This window comes from Bos taurus, chromosome 19 (genome assembly GCF_002263795.3).
Source record: "Bos taurus isolate L1 Dominette 01449 registration number 42190680 breed Hereford chromosome 19, ARS-UCD2.0, whole genome shotgun sequence".
NCBI classification, from domain to species: Eukaryota; Metazoa; Chordata; class Mammalia; order Artiodactyla; family Bovidae; genus Bos; species Bos taurus.
The window spans coordinates 20,144,161-20,164,585 of record NC_037346.1 but is presented as its reverse complement, the minus strand read 5'-3'; the positions used below and the strand labels follow the sequence as shown (position 1 = coordinate 20,164,585).

Here is a 20,425-nt window from a genome sequence, read left to right as displayed (position 1 = left end):
GATCCGGGGAGTCCAGCTGGGCAGGGAGGCCGGGCTGGGCCCCGCGCCAGAGGAACCTCGGCCCCAGCCTCAGGCTGCGCCCACATTCCTCCCTTGACCGCGGCTCTGCTGCCCAGATCAAGCCCAGCCCAGCCCTGGGGTGGCCGCCCCCACCCCTGAAGAGACCACACTCTAGGCAGGCAGCTGTTTTTTTTTTTTTTTTTTTTATTGGCGCTACCTCCCAGTCATCTGGGAAACTAGTCTGGTCCAGCCAGCTACCCCTTCTCCCAACCTGCTTTGGGGGACTGGCATGGAGTGTACTGCAGCCCATGCACTCCCGCAGGGGAAGGGAGGCACTCAAAAATTATGTAACCCCCTGCCTCTGGATATAGGAGTGGGGGCGGGAGGCAGCGCTCCTGGGACCTCCCTGCCCCGGGCGATGCAGGGGCTAGGTCGCTGGAATGGCCAGTCCAGGCAGGCCCCAGCTTGCGCTAGTCCAAAGCACGGCGCTGCTCTCCCAGTAGACACCAGGGACTTACTTTCTAACTGGGGGAATGGGCAGGGTCTGGGTGGCGCCACACAGCCACCTCCAGCCTTTTTCTGCAGAGGCTCCGGAGACCACCCTGCTTCCTAAAGTCACTCTGGCCTCCAGCTCTAGCCAGACTGAACCCTGGGGACATTAACTAAAGATAAGAAGGGGTGGGGAGGGGAAACTAGGATGCTGGGGGAGTTGGGTGGGTTGAGTTTTACATTTGTTGTTGTCTAGTCGCTAAGTCGTGTCCCAATTCTTTGTGACCCCATGGACTGTAGCCCTGTAGGAGCTCGCTAAGCTCCTCTGTCCAGGGGATTTTCCTGGCAAGAATACTGGAGTGGGTTGCCAGTTCCTACTCCAGGAGACCTCCCCGACCCAGGGATCGAACCGAGCCACCAGGGAAGCCCATATCCAGAGCCAAAAGCAGAGCAGGGTTTTACTGGTCCTTATACCCCACTGATGATAAAATCCAGTGTGGCGCCTGCACTTTTCAAGACCATTCACAGGAGAAGCAATATCAGGGTACCCAGCAGTGTATCCAGGTGTGTCAAGGGGGGACTGGCTCATCCGTGACAGCTGGGGAATACAAAAGAGAAATCCCTGCAGCCTCCCAGAGAGCAGTGCCTCCAGCAAGCCTTAGCTCCCTCCACTCTCCCACACAGGGCCCTGGACTCTGGACCCTGCCAGGCCCAGAAAGAGAGGTTCAAATGGAAACTGGACTTGAGGGCTGGAGGAGAAAGAATGCGTTTGATCCCCAGGGAGCAGAGGGGGCAGCCCTTCAGTGAGGCCCAAGAAGTGCCTACCCTTGCCCACCCTGGGAGCTCACTTTGGCCCTGCAGCTTCTGCTTTCATTTATCTGGGAGCTGAAGATGCTTTTAGCAATTTGGGGTGTGACCACTGGGGATGCGAGTATGGGCAGGAGCCAGCTGGGTTAACCCTTGTGTGGGTGAGGGTGAAGTTATAACTCACGGCGGATAGCCAGGAGAGTGTTGCCATGGCAACAGGACACAGAGGTCACTGTGTAGGGCTGGGTCTCATCCAGCTGCACTGGCCTAGGGAGTGCGGCGTCCTCATCTCTCCTTCCCAGGCGACCTCGGGCCCCTTTGCCCCAGGAGTACACTTCACCTTCTGCCAAAGAGAATCCCAAGGAAAGCAATGGGACAAGGACAGAGTTTAGCAAGCAGCTAGCCTCCTAGATTGCCCTACCAGCCCCCACATGGGGTTGCTGAGTTCAGCAGCCCTAAGCATAACCCCCCACTGCCCAAGGGTCTGCCCACACTCTCATCTGTCCCCATAATGTCCATTGATCACCTGCCCCAATGGCAACAGTGAAGGCATCCCCACAGGCCACCATCGCTATCTTGATGCCCTGGAGGCCCTGGACTTGACAGGGTGCCCGGCTGACCCGGCGAGCATTGGTACCCAACTGCCCATGCTGATTGCTGCCGAAAGTGTAGCAGTCACCAGAGGCTGTAGGGGAAGAGAGGGGTAAGGAAGAAAAGGGCCCAAGGAAGCCAAGATAGCCTGCCTTTGGCCTCCTGTGTCCAGGTCCCGCTTACCAGTTACAGCAGCTGAATGAGCAGTGCCCAAATCCACACTCAGCAGGGGCTCCTGGTCCAGGGGTGCAGAACCTAATGGAGTGAAGTTCAGGGCCTCCTCCACTTGCTGGTGTAGGGCAGGCTCCTCCCCTAGGGAGAGGTGGTCCAGGCCCAGCTTGTTGAACCTGAGGACAGAGCCAGGAGCCAGTTCAACTGACATACTTAATATAGACTGTCCTCCCCCTCACCTATCTGGGCAGGAGCTGGTGCACCAGGGGACAGGCCCCCTCTCTGGGCTGAACTCATAGCAGGTTGGGTTGATCAGGTCCCACCCTGGATTGAACTCAAGCCCTCCTCACTTCTAATCCTTGGTGGGAGGTAGGCAGTGACAGATGGAACCCTGGCAGCTAAGCGGGAGTGGGGGTGGGGTGGGGGGGTGGGGAGGTTAGCCATCTTAAAGCACCTAATTACCTGCTGCTCCCACTTACCTGTTGCTCCCACAGGCCAGGGCTTGGCCAGGCACTGTGAGGATCACAGAGGAGTCAATGCCACATATAACCCTCTGGGCTTCCTGTCCTGGGGGCATGGGTACCTGCTGGGGGCAGCTGTGGGACTCCCTGGTGCCTAGTCCCAGCCGACCTATAAGGAGAAACCAGGACTGGGCTTGTCTGAGCTTTAGGACTGATGATACTAGGATAAAGAGGACACATGGAGAGGAGGTGACAGCATGAATGAAGGCTGTTTCCCAGGCTGAAATGCCCATCCTTGGCCCCTCTGTGGGTCAAAATCCTATTCCTCCTTTAAGGCCCTGTTCAGATACCAAATCTGTCTTCTCCAAGTGGAGCCTCTTGCCATTCCTTGGGTTCCCACACCTCTGGACCTTCGGGGGAGCCCTGCAGCTGTCTATCCTCTATCATGCTGGAGATATATCCTCTATGATCCCTCCTCCACTTAGACTGAGTCCCCTAGGAGGACAGGGACCCCATCTGTCTCTAGTTTCAATGCCCAGCCTGATGCCTGACCCAGAGAGGATCACAACAAATATGGGTGGAGAAATGAACTCTCTCTCGTGACATCATGAGCGCCCGAAGGAATCGACATCGTATTCGTCTTGTCCAGCACTCTGGACAAGGTGGGCGCATAGTGGGTGCACAACGAAGGTTTGTGGAGTGAACAAATGAATCGGAGAGAAAAGAAGGGCAAGGGAACAGGCCATGGGATAGAAGATGGCTATGAAGGGGGTTCATGGCTATGAAACCACGGCTGGGGGGTTCCAAAGGCTGGAACGTAGTGAAAGCTTACCACCATCTCCGCGGCCCCAAGCAAATAGTTCTCGCTCAGTGGACAAGGCCAGCACATGAGAGGCCCCACAAGCCACCTGCACCATCTCATAGCCCAGCAGGGCCTCCACAATGGTGGGCTAGAGAGAGAGAGAGAGAGAGGAAGCAAGGGCAGACTGGGCAAGGGGCCTGGTTAGCCACCAGGCTTCGACACTTCCCGTAAGGATGAAGTTGGAAGTTGCCGATTCTCGTGAGGTGGCTGTCTCTTTAACTACCCCCCACATGTACCGCACCCACTGGGGAAGCCTGGTCTTTCTGTACTTCCCCAGACGTTGCCCAGAACAGGTGCAGCCTGGAAGCTACTGGGACCGTGGTTGCTGGGGATTCCCCTGCCCCCAACCTGGGCGTCAGCTCTCAGATGTGGGCTCCTTGCCATCTCCCCACTTCCTCCTCCCCAGGGTGCAGGCAGAACCCACCTGGCTGATGTCATTGAGGCCGCCATGGCCTAGGCACCCGTTGCTACCACTGCCAAAGGTCATGATGATGCCTCGGTCTGGGGAAGGGGGCAGTGAGGAAAGGGAAAAGGAGACAGTTTAAGCTGTTCTTCCAGACAGACCAATGCAACCTTGGATTAGAGGAACGAGAAAAAGTTAGTTGGCAGCTAGGGCTGGAAGAACTGGGTGAGGGGAATCAAGGACAGGGTTCTTTCTTCCCCAAGTGTGTGACTCTGAACAAGTGACAGCTTCTGAGCCTTAGTTTCCAGATCTGTCAAATGGGAATCTAACTGCCTTGCCAGGTCAGCTAGGAAGGTTAAGGGAGATCTGTAAGTAAAGCACCTCCTGAAAGATAAAAGCGTGATTAGCAAATGACAGGCAATTGATGGAAATTGCTCTGGGGGCCTTCTTAAAGCTGAGTCCCCACAGGGGAGGGCTCTGACCGGCTCACCAGTCAGGCAGGCGGTGAAGAGGTCCCCGCAGGCCACGTGCTTGATAGTCACACCCGACTGACCCTCCAGGAAACGGGAGACGAACTGGGGCTGCTGCTGCTCCACCGCCCCGGGCAGGAGGGCGCCACCTCCCGCGCCAAGGGGCGGGGCCTGCGAGGGGACCGGGGAGGGCGTGGGCGGGGCCTGAGCGCTCAGCTCCGCACTCCGCGTCCCCTCGGTTCTGACCTACCCCTGCCGGCTGCTCACCTCCCAAAGGATGAGGCGCCCGGAGCGAGTGACGCCGGCCTTCTGCGTGCGCCCGGCTGCCACCTGGACCACCTCCGTGTTGAGCATGGGCAGCCGGAGTGGCGCGCTGAGCCCGCCGCCCCACGTGTACACCGACGACAGCGGTGGCGGGATGGCCGGCCGTGCAGGTCCCCGGGGGACGCCTGCGGGGACAGCTCATCAGGCCCGTTACATAGGTGCGAACGCCGCAGGGACCCCAGTGGTCGCCCCGCTCGCCCGACTTACCTCTGCACCGGGCGCTGGTGGTCCTGCTTCCTGTACTGCCCGGGGTCATGGGTGGCCCAGTGGCCAAGGGCTTCTCTGCCCTGTGGGACAGATGCGGTGGGCATCAGGACAAGGACCCTCCCTGACGATCCCAGACTAAGGCAGAGAGGACTGGCCCAGAGCACCCCTCTGCCCCAGACCTCCCCTGGGTGCCCCCCAACCCCTGCTTCCCAGGGCCCCCTCCCGCCCCCCTCGCTGCACCGGCCTCCGCATGCGGACACTGCCCAGGTCCGTGTGCAGGTTGAGGAGCGCCCGGATGCAGAGGGGCTGCGCCATGATGTGGCTGAGCGGCGGCCGCTGGGCGGGTTCCAGGCTGAGCAGACTCAGAACCAGCTGGCGCAGCTCCGGGCTGTATCGGTCAGAGATGGGCGCGAAGGTACCGCTCATGATCTTTAGTACCAGCGCTGGCAGGTTCTGTGAAGGCAGGGGAGCCTCAGCCAGGCTCTTAAATCAGTAGCACCCCAGCTCTAGCCCCTAGCCTGGTGGGGTGCTCGCAGCCCTGCACTCATTTGGAAGCCTTGGGTGTGGTAAGGGGACTCCTAGGAGGATAGGGGAACCAAACCCGGCTTTCAAGAACCTCTGACGGGGAGCTGCAGCCCTGTCCACTGGCTGCCTGTTGGGGAAAACTCAAGTCCTGCCCTTAGGAAAGTCCCTTATCTGATGGGAGAGTCCTACCCTCAGGAGTCTCCAGTTTAAGGGAGGACACACACCCTACCCTCAGGAACCCACAGTGTGAGAGGAGGTGCAGCCCAGGCCTGGAGTAACCCACCAACCAGCTTGAAGAGAGAGACATAATGGTGCTTGGGGCCACGGACTTCAGGAGACAGAGGGAGGGATTTCCCAGCTGTTCCCCTTCAGAGGACTTACTCACCGCAGCCTCGAAGGCCCTCTTGAGGCTGGCCAACTCATAGAGGACACAGCCCAGGGCCCAGATGTCACTCTTCTGGTTGTAGGGCTTGCCCTCACACAGTTCTGGGGAAATGTAGCAGGGAGTACCCACCACCTGCAGGAGGGGAGCTGCTATTAGAGCCGGAGTGGGAGGACCAAGGCTACAGCCCCAAAGCCCACTTAGAGACAGTGTCCCTCCAAAGCAGGCCAAAGTGTTTACTCCTGCGGGACCACCGAGCCAGGGACCCAGGGGCCAAGATCTTGGGGGTGCCGGGGTGGAGACAGAGATGCCAAGTAGATCTGGCCCCCCAAAACCTCCAGCACCCTTGAAGGCCCCTCCACGCCAGGCACCGTGTAGGCCTTGCTCTTGCTGCTAAGGATCTTGGAGATGCCAAAGTCGCCGATCTTGACGACCATGCGGTGTTTATCGAGAAGGATGTTTTGGGTTTTGAGATCCCGGTGCAGGATGAGGTGGCTGTGGACGTGATGCAGCGCCAGCAGGATCTGCACGAAGAAGTGCAGGATGGTCTCCTCCTCCAGCAGGGAGTTACAGCGTTTCTGGATGAACTCGGCCAGGGTGCCGCCTGCAGCCACAGGGAACTCGTCAAGACCCAGGCTTCTCTGTGCTTAAGTCTTTCCTTTTATGAAACTAAAGGCCCAGACAGGGCAAGGAAGGTCTGCCGGTGTCACACGCCTGGGGTCAGAACTCTATATACCTCAGACCCTCAGCCAAGCCCACTCCAAAGAGGGAATCGGGGTTGTCCCAGTGGCGAGAGGCCCTCAGGCCAATGCAAGAAGGCTGTCCCACCTGGTGCGTACTCCATGGCGATCATGAGAGCCTTGTCCTCCAGGAAGTTCTCGTAGTACTCAATGACGTTGGGATGGTTGAGCAGCTTGAGCACCTGGCACTCGTTCTGGGCTGCCTGCCGCTCTTCCTTAGTCATCTGCTCTACAGGGATCTGCTTGATGATCACCAGCTTCTGGTCAGCTTTGCGCAAGCACAGATGAACAATCCTGAGGACATGGAGTACAGGAGTAGGGACTGAGCCTCCAGCCACATATCAAGCAGGTCAGACTGGTGACTGGATGTTTCTTAGGATGGGGGAATAAGCGCCTACACTAAGAAGTCATCTAAGTAAGTGCACAGAACACGAATGAGGAGTAGGGAGAACAGACCACAAACTGTGCGAGACCTTCGGCAAGTCTTTTAACTTATCTGGGACTCAGTTTCACCATAGGCTCAATGAGGTAAAGTTAGTCTTGGTCTCAGTAAGTCCCCACAGACTCTGGAGTTAACTGCCTGGGTTCAAATCTTGGCTCCTCCTCTTACAAGTTATCTGGTCTTAAATTATGTGACATCAGGTTCTGGGAAAAAAAGGGTCATCTCACAAGGTAGTTGAGAGGATCAAATAAGAAAATGAAAGTTCTGCACTCAGCACACTGCCTGGCACATCAAAAATACTCAGTGAGCAGGAGCCATTCATTATATTATTTTCTTCCAACTCTGTCGTCAGTGTTCATAAAAGCAGCGTTTTGTTCTTTCTCCTTCACCACTATAGCCCCACTGCATAGCCTAGTGCATACCCCAGCACTTAGTAAGAGCTCTACAAGTATCTGCTGAATGAAGGATTGTCTAAGTATCAAATGTCTATCTCCAGCTCACACATCTCCTCTGAGCCTCAGACTTACATATTCAACTATCTGTTTTGTATCTCTACCTGAATGGCCCACAAGCATTCTAAAATGTAACAAATACAAAACTCTTGATCCCTGACCTCAAAACTTTTCCTTCCTCAGTTTCTCCCGTCTCAGTAAATGATAACACCATCCACTAGTTATTAAAATCAGACACCCGAAAATCATGCCAGAATTTTTCTTCCATTTCACACTAACATATCTGTAAACGCTGTTTCTACTACCTCCAAAATATTGTGAACCCATCCATTTTTCTGTGTCTTCTGCTATAATCCTTGACCAAATCATCATTTCTTGCCTAAAATACTACACTAGACTTCAAATGGTCCTTTTCCCTGTTGTCACCTCAAATCTAAATTCCACTGGCAGAATCAGTGACATTGTAAAAATGCAAATCAAATCAAGACCATTCCTTTGCTTAAATCTCTTTTCCTTGACACCCTAAGTAAATAAATTCAACTTCTTTACCTCTGCCTACAAGGCCATAGGGGCTTCCCAGGTGGCTCAGCAGTAAACAACCTGCCTGCAACTCAGGAGATGCAGGAGTTAGCTGCGGGTTGGATCCCTGAGTCTGGAAGATCCCCTGAAGGAGGACATGGCAACCCACTCCAGTATTCTTGCCTGGAGAATCCATGAACAGAGGAGCCTGGCGGGCCACAGTCCATGGGGTCGCACAGGGTGGAACTAAAGTCACTAAAGTGACTTAGCACGCACACACACACAAGGCCATAATCTGGTTCCCGCCCTCTGTGACAATCACATTTTATTCCATTATTTACCTTGCCCATTACATTCCAATGACATTAGTCTTCTTCTCAGTTCCTTGAATATTCTGAATTCTTTCCCACGTGAGGACGTTAGCAAAAGCTGTTTCCTTAGCCTGAGAAGCTTTGCTTTTTTCACTACGTATCAATCCTCATTCCTCAAGTTTTGATTTTAAATTTCACCTCTCAGAGAACTTTTCCTTAACCATCCCAAATGAACACTCCCTCGTGTTGTACTCTATTCTCACAGTTTGTTAATCACTGCTTTAACAATGGCCTGTTTATAGTATAATTTTCCGGTAGTATGTAAGCTCCAAGAAGGAGAAGACCACGCCTGTTTTGGTCTTAACTGTATCAGATCAGATCAGTCGCTCAGTCCTGTCCGACTCTTTGCGATCCCATGAATTGCAGCACGCCAGGCTTCCCTGTCCATCACCAATTCCCGGAGTTCACTCAGACTCATGTCCATCAAGTCAGTGATGCCATCCAGCCATCTCATCCTCTGTCGTCCCCTTCTCCTCCTGCCCCCAATCCCTCCCAGCATCAGAGTCTTTTCCAATGAGTCAACTCTTCGCATGAGGTGGCCAAAGTACTGGAGTTTCAGCTTTAGCATCATTCCTTCCAAAGAAATCCCAGGGCTGATCTCCCTTAGAATGGACTGGTTGGATCTCCTTGCAGTCCAAGGGACTCCCAAGAGTCTTCTCCAACACCACAGTTCAAAAGCATCAATTCTTCGGCGCTCAGCCTTCTTCACAGTCCAACTCTCACATCCATACATGGCCACAGGAAAAACCATAGCCTTGACTAGACGAACCTTTGTTGGCAAAGTAATGTCTCTGCTTTTGAATACGCTATCTAGGTTGGTCATAACTTTCCTTCCAAGGAGGAAGCGTCTTTTAATTTTACGGCTGCAGTCACCATCTGCAGTGATTTTGGAGCCCAGAAAAATAAAGTCTGACACTGTTTCCACTGTTTCCCCATCTATTTCCCATAAAGTGATGGGACCGGATGCCATGATCTTAGTTTTCTGAATGTTGAGCTTTAAGCCAACTTTTTCACTCTCCACTTTCACTTTCATCAAGAGGCTTTTGAGTTCCTCTTCACTTTCTGCCATAAGGGTGGTGTCATCTGCATATCTGAGGTTATTGATATTTCTCCCGGCAATCTTGATTCCAGCTTGTGTTTCTTCCAGTCCAGTGTTTCTCATGATGTACTCTGCATATAAGTTAAATAAACAGGGTGACAATATACAGCTTGACGTACTCCTTTTCCTATTTGGAACCAGTCTGTTGTTCCATGTCCAGTTCTAACTGTTGCTTCCTGACCTGCATACAAATTTCTCAAGAGGCAGATCAGGTGGTCTGGTATGCCCATCTCTTTCAGAATTTTCCACAGTCTATTGTGATCCACACAGTCAAAGGCTTTGGCATAGTCAATAAAGCAGAAATAGATGTTTTTCTGGAACTCTCTTGCTTTTTCCATGATCCAGCGGATGTTGGCAATTTGATCTCTGGTTCCTCTGCCTTTTCTAAAACCAGCTTGAACATCAGGAAGTTCATGGTTCACATATTGCTGAAGCCTAGCTTGGAGAATTTTAAGCATTACTTTACTAGCATGTGAGATGAGTGCAATTGTGCAGTAGTTTGAGCATTCTTTGGCATTGCCTTTCTTTGGGATTGGAATGAAAACTGAACTTTTCCAGTCCTGTGACCACTGCTGAGTTTTCCAAATGTGCTGGCATATTGAGTGCAGCACTTTCACAGCATCATCTTTCAGGATTTGGAATAGCTCAACTGGAATTCCATCACCTCCACTAGCTTTGTTCGTAGTGATGCTTTCTAAGGCCCACTTGACTTCACATTCCAGGATGTCTGGCTTTAGGTCAGCTACCCCACGTCCGAGGTCGGGGGAGGGGTGGCGGCCAAGAGGAGATACCCGGCGTCCGAGGTCAGGGGCAGCAGCCAGGAGGAGATACCTCACGCCCCCACGCCCCCACACCCCCAGGCCCAAGGCCAGGGGCGGTGGCCGGGAGGACCAACCCCACGCTGTGGCTGCACGGGCACAGGAGGGCCTAGAGGAGCTATTCCACGTTGAAGGTCAGGGAGGGCGGCGGTGAGGAGATACCCCTCATCCAAGGTAAGGAGCATTGGCTGCGCTTTGCTGGAGCAGCCGTGAAGAGATACCCCATGCCCAAGGTAAGAGAAACCCAAGTAAGACAGTAGGTGTTGCAAGAGGGCATCAGAGGGCAGACACACTGAAACCATACTCACAGAAAACTAGTCAATCTAATCACACTAGGACCACAGCCTTGTCTAACTCAATGAAACTAAGCCATGCCCGTGAGGCAACCCAAGATGGGCGGGTCATGGTGGAGAGATCTGACAGAATGTGGTCCACTGGAGAAGCGAATGGCAAACCACTTCAGTATTCTTGCCTTGAGAACCCCATGAATAGTATGAAAAGGCAAAATGATAGGATACTGAAAGAGAAACTCCTCAGGTCAGTAGGTGCCCAATATGCTACTGGAGATCAGTGGAGAAATAACTCCAGAAAGAATGAAGGGATGGAGCCAAAGCAAAAAGAATACCCAGCTGTGGATGTGACTGGTGATAGAAGCAAGGTCTGATGCTGTAAAGAGCAATACTGCATAGGAACCTGGAATGTTAGGTCCATGAATCAAGGCAAATTGGAAGTGGTCAAACGAGATGGCAAGAGTGAATGTCGACATTCTAGGAATCAGCAAACTGAAATGGACTGGAATGGATGAATTTAACTCAGATGACCATTATATCTACTACTGCGGGCAGGAATCCCTCAGAAGAAATGGAGTAGCCATCATGGTCAACAAAAGAGTCCGAAATGCAGTACTTGGATGCAATCTCAAAAATGACAGAATGATCTCTGTTCGTCTCCAAGGCAAACATTCAATATCACAGTAATCCAAGTCTTAACTGTATACCCAGCACTGAAAACCTGACAAGTATAGCAGATGCTCAGCATTTGTTGAATGAATCAGTCAGGATTAAAGAACAAACTCTGCGGGGGCCCAGAAGGCCAGCCGGGGGCGTGACCTCCTTGGAGGCGGAGTTTCCCAACCAGGACTAGAACCGGAAGCCTGGGAGGGGCTTCCCGGAGTGGGCACTCACGCCTCGGGGCGGGGCTACACGGGCGGCGATTTTGAGGTCAGGATTGGGGGGCTGATTTTCCCTCTCCCCAAGCGCTTTCCTCCCCCAGAGCCCTGGCTCACCCGAAGGCACCTCTGCCCACCACTCGGATCCGCTCGTACTTCTCCATCTCATTTCTCAGAATCACAATTCCGGAACCCCCAAACCCAAAGGCAGCGCGTGCGCGGACCCGCCCTCTCTAGAACCACGCCCACTGCCATTCAAGATAATTACGGGGCGGAGCTAGTGGAGCTAGGTGTTGGTTCGGCCTCTTATTTGTCTCTGCTCATTTGCACACTTCCTGCAGTCCGGATCCGCAGTCGGCCTTCTAGGGTCCAAGGAATAGGGCGGTATGCCATTTCTTGGCACGCCCCGCAAAGGTCAGCACTGTGCCAGCCACTGCCTACACACGTGGCCGCATCCGGCCCTTGCAGTTCTTCCTTAGACCGGAGGGGTTCCCCGCGCAGGCCAAGAGAGGGTGGGAAGAAAGGACGGATCTCTCTCTGCCCCACTCTGCCCACTCATCACGCTGTTTTCGAAGTACACGGCAGATTCTCATTAGCACGCAAACGATCAACTACCAAAACTGAACCGAGTCAGCACTCTCGGTCTGTGGGCAGGGTGCAAGGCTAGTTTCGTGTTTGCCTAGGGAGGGACCGGGGAAACCCTGAGCTGTGTAAGTTGATTCACCTAGGGAGGATGCAACACGGTTTCCGGGCTGTCCCGACTGGTGAGCTCTGCGCTCGTCAACACTCTCAATTCCCCAGAGCACACATACAACGCTTGCCGCTGCAGCAGAGTAATCTGACTTAAACTTAACTAGAGAGGCCCTCCTTGGGAGAAGATGGGAGGGAAGTGGACTGCTACCTGAAAGAATCGGGGAGAGGGAGAAAGATGGTCGTTCGGCTGATAAGAGTTCAAGGGTTCTGCCCAGAGGTAGGGGGCTGGTTAGTACAATTAAGGTCTTGATCAGAAGTGTGTTTAATTTCAGGTTTCTCCATGGCGCCTCCTGCTCATCACGAGCTCCATAGCTCCATAAAAGCTGTTAAGGAAGCAGGAAGGATGGTGATGAGCTAAGGGACAGCGTCCCTATTTCTGAGTGGGCGAGGAATGTGAGAAAAGGAGTGTTTATCTTCAGCTCCTTGAAAGCGTGCCCAAACTTATCCACGCGGGATGACCACCAGAAGGGCCCCTCGTGACGCACCACCCCCTCAATCCCCGTCTGGCTCAGGCCGGTGTGGCTGGCGGACAAAGCTGCCCTGAGAGCAAAGGGGAGCGCAAGGGGGAAAACCGCTCAGCCGGGACACTCCGTGCTCTCACCTAGAAACCGATCAGGCCTGGGTTGACCAAGGAGCCCCAGAGGGGTTAATGTGTAACCTTGGAGTCAGCAGGGGAAACAGAGCAAACACCCAAACCTCTTGGCGCCTCAAGGCTTCTGATACTTCTTCCCAGTCACAGCACCTCCGCCCCCTCCGCCCCACCCCCAGCTCTCCACCGCCCTTCTGTTTGCAGAGTCTGGCTAACTCTCCACCCAAAACAATCACCTCTTTTCTTTGGCGGTGGGAGGGGATCCCGCGCCATGGTGAGGATAGGCTGACACCTTGTGGTCGAGAGCTGCCTCTGCGCCAGTCCACTGGGCTGCAGAGTCACTCTAGCGGCCTGGGCAAATCGGCCGTCTTCCCCGCCCCAGCCTCTAGGGAGCGGGGAGAAGCGAGCTGGACTGTCAGGGAGGACTGTGAGTGCCGCGCGGCCCCAGGAGCCCAAGAGCCGGCTGGGAGGAGGGGTGCTGACGGGTTAGTCGACAGTTTCTAGGCACCGACTCGGTGCGGGACGAGGTAGAGGCAGGTAAACGTGTACGTTTTGGGCCCCAAGAAACTAGTGATCCAGTGGAACAAGGTCTAGGCGGAGAGCACCGTCCGAAGCTGGGTACCGGCTGGTCCCTGGGACCAGGGATTAGGAACGTGGATTGTGACGGGTCTGCTCAGCTCCGCTCTGCCCACCAAACAGTTGAAGGCGGAGAGAAAGTTCTCTCAGGAAGCGCCCAGGCTGGAGAGCCGGAACGCCTGGGGAAAGTGTGGCTGCGGGTTAACGAGGCCAAGCGAGCGAAGTGGGACTCCGTCGGCCGTCGGGAGGCGCCAGTGAGGGGTGGCTCGGCGGCGGCGCCCCCAGGACAGCTCCTTTTGACCGAAGTCCGCGGAAGCCTGGCGGGCCCGGGGGGCCGGGGGGAAATGGGGCTATTGCTCTCTGCGCTGCAGAGGCGCCGGAGGGGCGGGGACAGGCGGGTAGGGCGGGGCGGAGCGGGGGCGCGGGCGGCTGGGGGCGGGGGCAGAGGCCGGCGGGGGACGGGAGGAGCGAAGGGGCCTACAAGGCTCTGCCGAAACCGTGTGTGTGAAGTCGGCGGCTGGCAGGACAGGGATCCAGGGTGGACTGGTCCGCGAGGGAGCCCCGTCCCCAAACAGCCGGAGGAGGCCCCCTAGAGGGCGGACAGAGGCAGGGAGGGCCAGCATGCCCCCAGTGCTGGTCCCCGCCCTGCCGCTTCTCCTGGGCGCCACGCTGACCTTCCGGGCAGTCCGGCACGCGCTCTGTCGCCTGCCCCTGCCTGCGCACGTGCGGGCCGACCCCCTGCGGACCTGGCGCTGGCATAACCTGCTCGTCTCCTTCGCGCATTCCATTGTGTCGGGGATCTGGGCGCTGCTGTGGTGAGTGGAGGGCTGGGGGAGTGAAGGTGGCTGGGGATTCCGCTTTCCATCACTCATCGGCGGGCTATGGCCCAGGCAGTCTCACCTGATTCTCGGCTTGGAATGCTGTCCAACCAGGAGCGGCGGCAGCCCCAGGCGGCGCGGGGTGAGGGGTGGGGGCGGGGGAGGGTGTTCTCACCTGGGAAACGGGACACACCTGGGTTTCGGCCAAGCCCCTTCTCGCTCGTCAGCCAATAGTGGACTGGCTACCGTAATAGGATTTGTGGGACCTTTGGGATACTGAAATGATGAGAGCTTGCCTTCTTCACTCTCTTTCAGTATATGGCAGACCCCTGAGATGCTGGTGGAGATCGAGAAAGCATGGTCGCTTTCTGGCTACCTGCTTGTTTGCTTCTCCGCAGGTAGATCTTGCCGGGAGGCATTAAATGGGTGGGGAGACAGGGATAAACTTCTAATTCGGTACCCTTTACAACCTCTCCCCCATCCCTCGGCTAGGGTATTTCATCCACGACACGGTGGATATCGTGATTAGCCATCAGTCAAGAGCTTCTTGGGAATACCTCGTCCACCACGTCATGGTAAGTGAGAAGCTGGGGATGTGGTATAGGCCTGGTGCCTATACCTGAAAGTACCTAACCTGGAAAGTAAAGACCATCTTTTCTAAACCCCATCCCCACCGTGTCCCACATGCTACAGTGCTGAGGGCTTGCAGAATGAGCCCTTGGTTCACTACTTAAAGCCAGCAATCATGGCCTTCCAGCCAGAGATCAAGATTTACTACTGTTGAATCCACTGTAAACTTTCAGAGTGAAGCTATTAAAGGATTTCTTATCCCTCCTTCTGATACCCTGGATATTCCCCCTAACTTCCAAGAAAACCGTAGTATCTGGGCCCTAACCCATTCTCTCCCTTGCCTTGTAGGCTATGGGTGCCTTCTTTTCAGGCATCTTTTGGAGCAGATTTGTTGGTGGGGGTGTCCTAACACTGCTGGTGGAGGTCAGCAACATCTTCCTCACGATACGCATGATGATGAAGATCAATAATGCCCAGCATCTCCTCCTCTATCGGGTCAACAAATACATCAACTTGGTCATGTACTTCCTCTTCCGCCTGGCCCCTCAGGCCTACCTCACCCATCTCTTCCTGGGTTACGCTGGCCAGAGGACCCTGGGAACCTTCCTGCTGGCCATCCTGCTCATGCTAGATGTCATGATCCTTGTCTACTTTTCCCGCCTCCTCCGCTCTGACTTCTGCCCCCAGCGCGTCCCCAGCCACCAACACAAAGACAAGTTCTTGACTGAGTGAAAAAGCAGTTAGGGATTTGTGGCAAGGACAGCAAACACCACCAAGAACAGCCTCACAGGAATGGAGAAGAGGCTTAGCCCCTCGCCCGAGGTGTTCTGTTGGGGCCAGCCTCCACCAAGCCTGCTCCTACTATTTAAAACACTAATGAAAGAAGGCCTCTGAAGTCCTTGTCCTTTCTTGGGCAAGGGGTGAGGGAAGCAGACAGACCGGTTGGACGCAGTAGATGGGTGTGGGGTAAGGTGCTACTGCAAAGCCAGCCAAGCCACACAGCCCTGACATGGATGCTAATGGAACCTCTGGATATTGGTCTCATACCGAGCCTCTTCCAGATAAAGGAAGGCATTCTTGTAAAGCTTCTTGCTTGGCCTCTTACCTCCAGGATGGAGGTCAAGTTGTAGTTGTCCTAGGACAACCAACTGTAATCTGGGTCATAAATCTCTGCTGCAAATATGGTGAAGTGATATGGCTGAGTGTTCCAACAGGTTAAGTAGACCAAAAGTCTTACCCAACCAAGCCTGGTTACTTAAGTGTGCATGTACCACAGTATGGCCCCTCACCCAAAAATCAACATAAAGACAAGAAGCATATATATAGTGAAAACTTTTATATTTGGAATTAGCCAGCTGGACTCAGTTTAGATGATGCCAATCTGAAAAACAAAAGGGAGCTTTGTTACTGGAAGTTGAAATGTGAAGATTAAGAGGGAATGTCACAGTATTTTTAAAAGACAGAGGTGCAGTCAGTCAGTTAAGACTAATCACCGAAGTCAGGCTTTGGTCACTAACAGACACATCATTTGCACCCAGGGAGTGTGTTAAGGAGTTTGTAGCAAAGGAAACTTACTTTGTTGGCAACATCCAAAGCATCATAGTCAGGAGCCAGTCGAACATATGCCTTCTTCTCTCCATCAGGCCTGGGGTGGTGAAGGAAGCCTTAATCCTTGCTGCCCCTCACTGCCCCCATACCCTCTTCCACCCAGACTTCTGGTGCATCAGTGGTTCCTTTGTTCATGTCATTTTTTTTTTTTCCTCACAAATAGTGATTTTTCTCCATCATTTGCACAGAGGGAGTCAGGGAAGCCACTAAACCACAAACCACAGGTATTCTGACATTAACTGTACCTTACTCTAGGGCCTGCTTTTGCCTAGAGGCAGGGGATCAGGAAAATGAGCAACTAACCCCTAAGTCCTAGAGACAGGACAGCTGACGTTCTGGGAAGCCTACTTTGGACCCCAAAAGCAGCATCAAGGAATTTCTTGCCATTTAGGTGACAGAGGCCCTGGCCTCCTCCCATCCCACAGGGCCCCACTCACCTACCTGATCAGAGTATTGACCTTAGCCACGTCAATGTCATAGAGCTTCTTCACAGCCTGTTTAATTTGGTGCTTGTTGGCCTTGACGTCCACAATGAATACCAGTGTGTTGTTGTCTTCTATTTTCTTCATGGCTGACTCGGTGGTGAGGGGGAATTTGATGATGGCATAGTGGTCAAGTCTGGGAGAAAGGTAAAACGGGGTCACCTGGCGTGGGCCCAGTAAAAGGATGGGCCCTTTTTTGGAGCCCAAGGCTCAAAGGGCCCAGGTGTATCAGACAATGATAGCAATCATTTCTGTCAGACTTTGGTCGCTGAACAGTGTCATCACATGCACCCTGAAACTTGGGAACCTGGAGCCTTGGCTTAGTGACATTTCAAGAGCTTTCATCCTTTTAAGAGATTAAACAATCATCTTTGAGTTCCAACCCTCTTCATTCTTTACCTGACCTCAACATTCCTGAGGAGCAAATTTCTAAAAGAAAGGTGAGACTTAAGAAGTTAGAAAACCAAACCCAAGAGCAAAGTTAAGACTATGGAATCTTGAAATCCAGGCTAGGGTGCCTAAGAATGTTGGTGCTTCACTATGAGGCTGAATTGACTGTTTTTCCCTGTTTTGGTTACTGAAAACTGGCTGGTAAGCCATCAATTCTTGAGAGCAACTTTTTATTTATGGCTTAAAGTTACAATAGCCCTTCAGGACATAGCTTTCCCTCTGAAATTTAGAGAAGCAAAGCTCTGTTTGCCTGGGTATACTGTCCTCTTTTGAAGATAGAGATCAGGTCTCAACCTCTCATCACACTAAATTCTAGGTGCAAATGGGGGTAAAAGTCCTTTTCTCTGTGGACACAATCTACTCTCCTGCCTTTTTCGTAGGAAGCAATGGTTAAATTACCTTTGGTGGTAACCACTACCATGGCTCTACTCTCAACTGTGCTCCTTAAGGTCAGTTATCACCAACAGTGTGACACCAAAACACTCATGTACCCTATCCTTTTGCCCACCCCCCCTCCCCGACCATTCCTTCAGTGTAAACATTTGGGAAAGTAAATGAAAAGAAGCTGCTATATACTGCTGCAGGCCTTCACTGTCCAATACAGGTCCCTAACCTGGAACTCTTAAAGATTTCAGTCCCACTTTATACTCCCCAGAAAGTAAACCACGTATGAAACAATCTAACAATTGACTAACTTTGACAATGACTCTGGGTTGTTTTAAATATGGCATTAATCTCATACTCCCGTTAGACAAGCACTCTAGGTACCAACATGATTTTGAAAAGCCATACTCTATGTTTGGTAAATTTCCCAATTACCAATGGAAGATACCCAAACATCTTTTCATAAACAAGGGGCAGTACTGACTTGTTTCTCCTAGGCGCGCTCTTCCGAGGGTATTTGGGCTGCCTCCTGAGCCGCAGTGTTTTGGGCCGCCGGAAGGTGGGCGACGTCCGGATCTTCTTTTTTTTGTGGCTGTGGACACCTTTCAACACTGCTTTCTTGGCCTTCAAAGCCTTTGCTTTGGCTTCAGCTTTAGGAGGAGCAGGGGCTGAGAAAAGCAAAGAAAACGAGGGTGAAGGATTTAGAAATCACTTCTGGCCTCAAGACCGGTAGTGGGCGTCCCAGGCCACACGTGCATCAGTGGTTCCTTTGAAGACATCACAAGTCTCAGGAGATTAAAATTTTTCCATCATGTGCACGATTCTAGGACGAACTTGGGATGAGAAAGAAACTAGCAATGAACGAACGCTTGGCACTTACTAGAATGTGAACTAGTAGTTTTGTATATACCATTGCACAGCCACCCATTTAACGTGGGGTCAAACAGTTGAGAGTATTGATTCCGTACAGGTCTAGGAAACATGGAGCTTCCCAGAGCCGACGACCCGGCTGTCCCTGGCAGGCGGTACAGGCCAGGATTGCCTCCCCAACCCCCTTCACTAGAGCCCCAACCATGCGGCTAGGCGTACGCGCTCCTTAGCGTTGCCGAAACGCGGGAAGCTGCTCCGGAGCAGACACCGCAGGGGTTAGCCCAGCCGTCGTCCTCCCAGTTCATTCACTCTGCGGGGACCCTCGGCCAGTCAGCTGTTGATCCCCAGCCCCAGCACACACCTTCCTTCTTCGCCTTCGGCGCCATCTTCATGAAAAGGGTTTCCGAGACTTGGTACCACGGGCTTATAGAGCCAACTCTCACCGAAGACTCGCGATACTTTTTACTTAAAGCTGATTGGACAATCTGCAGCGCTGCGCCCGCCGGGAATGGTAGTTAGATTTTTATTTCCTCGCGAGAGAGACTAAGCTAGCGCCACCCCGCCGCTTGTCAGACCCTAAATCTTCTTGGGGGTTGTAGTTTTTTGGAGACACGCGTTTATTTTCAGTGGTATAACCTGCGGCTGCGCGGATCTGAGCGCTTCGCATCTTGAGCAACTTTAGGGAGGAGGATTGTGTGCTTGTGTGCCTGAAGCGATTAAGTCGCTTCAGTCGTGTCCGACTCTTGGCGACCCCATGGACTGTAGCCCGTCAGGCTCCTCTGTTCACGGGATTCTCCAAGCAAGAATACTGGAGTGGATTGCCATGCCCTGCTCCAGGAGATCTTCCCGACCCAAGGATCGAACCTGAGTCTCTTAAGTTTGCCTGCATTGGCGGGCGGGTTCTTTACCACTAGCGCCACCGAGGATGAAGGATTGCAGTTCCACTGCAAACTGGAATTAATACTGTAGTTAGATTGACTCAGTAGAGTGAAGCAAAATTCTAGAATGTTAGAGCAGGATTTGTCCAGTCCAACTTTGTCAGACAACATCTGTGGAAATTGAGGTCGAGAGAGGGGAGAGGACTTATTTATAACAGGGTGATTAGTTGGTCGAGTCAGGCAGAAGGGAGGAGCAAAGTGTCAGAGGAGGTGGTCACATTTCCCCTCTTTACCTGTGATAGCATTCATGCGTCTTCCCGGGAATCTTTTCGAAGAGACTACCAATATTCCAAACACTCAGCGCTCAGATTTCTCCAGAATATGCTCGTTCTTCTTGGGAATGATTTCATTCACAGTCCCCTCCCCTTAAATAGTTTTCCTTTCCTTGCTTATCTTTGCATCCCCAAATTCAGTTCCATGACACACGTAAAGGTTTAGTAAACGCTCAGGTTTTAGCTTCTTTGAGGGACTGCTTACCCGCCCCATCACAATACCTTTATGCCCTCCCCCACCTCTCTCGGAATCAGAGATTCCCTTTGAAGGTGAGATTTACCGTGTGCTACCCCCTCTTCTAGCCTGCAGACTGCAAAAAGGAAAAGTCCTGGGGGAGCGGGGGTAGATTCCATTGGGATCGGAGCGAAGAAGGCCCGTGCCAAAGTAGAGTCCCCAGGTCCCAGAATGGTGACCCCCCCCCAAAGGAGGAAATTCTCGGTCCCCTAGACCTCCTTTATCCTCCATCAAGGAAGGCAGCTTGATCTTCGGCCCCCCAAGGCCTCCAATCTACACGGCAGCCTTGGAGGAAAAGGCACCAGATTCGGACACCTCTCTCCTCGGTGGGTACCTCGTTCCTACCCTGGCATCGCCACCTCCCAGGGCAGAAGGGCGAGCGGGAGCAGACCCTATGAGTCATGTCCTAGGCCTGCAGTTGACGAGGGAAGCGCCGCCTCTCCTAGGGCCCCTTCTCTCCCCCTTTCCCCTCCTGCTGCCAGATGCTGCGCAGCGATCGCCGATTCCCCTTCACCAGTTCGGCGGGGTAAGGGTCCCCTTGGAGGCTCCTCCCAGCACAGGAGATGCTGGGGAGAGACT

The 20,425-nt window shown here is 53.3% G+C and overlaps 3 protein-coding genes and 4 non-coding genes across 8 annotated transcripts; 1 reads left to right on the top strand and 6 right to left on the bottom strand.

Moving 5' to 3' along the window:
- Positions 1–178: 178 nt before the first annotated feature.
- Positions 179–13,128, bottom strand: NEK8 (NIMA related kinase 8). 2 transcript variants are annotated; one of them, NM_001192723.1, is made up of 15 exons: positions 11,419–11,509; positions 6,521–6,726; positions 6,064–6,296; positions 5,696–5,827; positions 5,030–5,238; positions 4,786–4,865; positions 4,522–4,703; positions 4,275–4,425; positions 3,806–3,882; positions 3,352–3,469; positions 2,538–2,688; positions 2,071–2,234; positions 1,823–1,981; positions 1,481–1,639; positions 1,059–1,087 (listed from the first exon to the last, which is right to left on the bottom strand). In NM_001192723.1, the coding sequence occupies exons 1-15, from the start codon at positions 11,463–11,465 to the stop codon at positions 1,059–1,061; spliced, it is 2,097 nt and encodes a 698-aa protein (NP_001179652.1). In that variant the 5' UTR covers positions 11,466–11,509. The 2 variants fall into 2 exon arrangements, with proteins under 2 accessions (XP_024836013.1, NP_001179652.1); XM_024980245.2 differs by lacking the exon at positions 1,823–1,981 and having other exon boundaries at positions 179–1,087; positions 11,419–13,128.
- A 221-nt stretch (positions 13,129–13,349) lies between these two features.
- TLCD1 (TLC domain containing 1) lies at positions 13,350–15,787 on the top strand. The gene is made up of 4 exons (NM_001105042.1): positions 13,350–14,034; positions 14,353–14,435; positions 14,530–14,612; positions 14,956–15,787. Exons 1-4 carry the CDS (start codon positions 13,841–13,843, stop codon positions 15,337–15,339), a joined length of 744 nt encoding a protein of 247 aa, NP_001098512.1. The 5' UTR covers positions 13,350–13,840; the 3' UTR covers positions 15,340–15,787.
- Positions 15,788–15,928: 141 nt separating this feature from the next.
- RPL23A (ribosomal protein L23a) lies at positions 15,929–18,799 on the bottom strand. The gene is made up of 5 exons (NM_001045958.2): positions 18,763–18,799; positions 18,016–18,199; positions 16,657–16,833; positions 16,183–16,252; positions 15,929–15,988 (listed from the first exon to the last, which is right to left on the bottom strand). Exons 1-5 carry the CDS (start codon positions 18,785–18,787, stop codon positions 15,974–15,976), a joined length of 471 nt encoding a protein of 156 aa, NP_001039423.1. The 5' UTR covers positions 18,788–18,799; the 3' UTR covers positions 15,929–15,973.
- Positions 16,072–16,142, bottom strand: LOC112442803 (small nucleolar RNA Z17). The gene has a single exon (XR_003031093.1). It is a non-coding gene; the product is annotated as a small nucleolar RNA Z17 (small nucleolar RNA).
- LOC112442793 (small nucleolar RNA SNORD42) lies at positions 16,326–16,401 on the bottom strand. Its single transcript, XR_003031086.1, has one exon. It is a non-coding gene; the product is annotated as a small nucleolar RNA SNORD42 (small nucleolar RNA).
- Positions 16,920–16,989, bottom strand: LOC112442804 (small nucleolar RNA Z17). Its single transcript, XR_003031094.1, has one exon. It is a non-coding gene; the product is annotated as a small nucleolar RNA Z17 (small nucleolar RNA).
- On the bottom strand, positions 18,284–18,350 carry LOC112442792 (small nucleolar RNA SNORD42). Its single transcript, XR_003031085.1, has one exon. It is a non-coding gene; the product is annotated as a small nucleolar RNA SNORD42 (small nucleolar RNA).
- Positions 18,800–20,425: the final 1,626 nt, after the last annotated feature.

Bases quoted from the DNA above. Each gene is read 5' to 3' on its own strand.
- NEK8 (NM_001192723.1), bottom strand. From the start codon at position 11,465: ATGGAGAAGTACGAGCGGATCCGAGTGGTGGGCAGAGGTGCCTTCGG. The intron at 5,239-5,695 runs GTGAGTAAGTCC...CTGCCTTCACAG, and splicing joins AGAGGGCCTTCGAGGCTGCG to AACCTGCCAGCGCTGGTACT. The intron at 4,704-4,785 runs GTAAGTCGGGCG...CTGTCCCCGCAG, and splicing joins CACCAGCGCCCGGTGCAGAG to GCGTCCCCCGGGGACCTGCA.
- TLCD1 (NM_001105042.1), top strand. From the start codon at position 13,841: ATGCCCCCAGTGCTGGTCCCCGCCCTGCCGCTTCTCCTGGGCGCCACG. The intron at 14,436-14,529 runs GTAGATCTTGCC...TCCCTCGGCTAG, and splicing joins GCTTGTTTGCTTCTCCGCAG to GGTATTTCATCCACGACACG. The intron at 14,613-14,955 runs GTAAGTGAGAAG...CTTGCCTTGTAG, and splicing joins ACCTCGTCCACCACGTCATG to GCTATGGGTGCCTTCTTTTC.
- RPL23A (NM_001045958.2), bottom strand. From the start codon at position 18,787: ATGGCGCCGAAGGCGAAGAAGGAAG. The intron at 18,200-18,762 runs GTGTGTGCTGGG...TGCTTTTCTCAG, and splicing joins GCCGAAGGCGAAGAAGGAAG to CCCCTGCTCCTCCTAAAGCT. The intron at 16,253-16,656 runs GTAGGTGAGTGG...TCACCACCCCAG, and splicing joins AAGGTCAATACTCTGATCAG to GCCTGATGGAGAGAAGAAGG.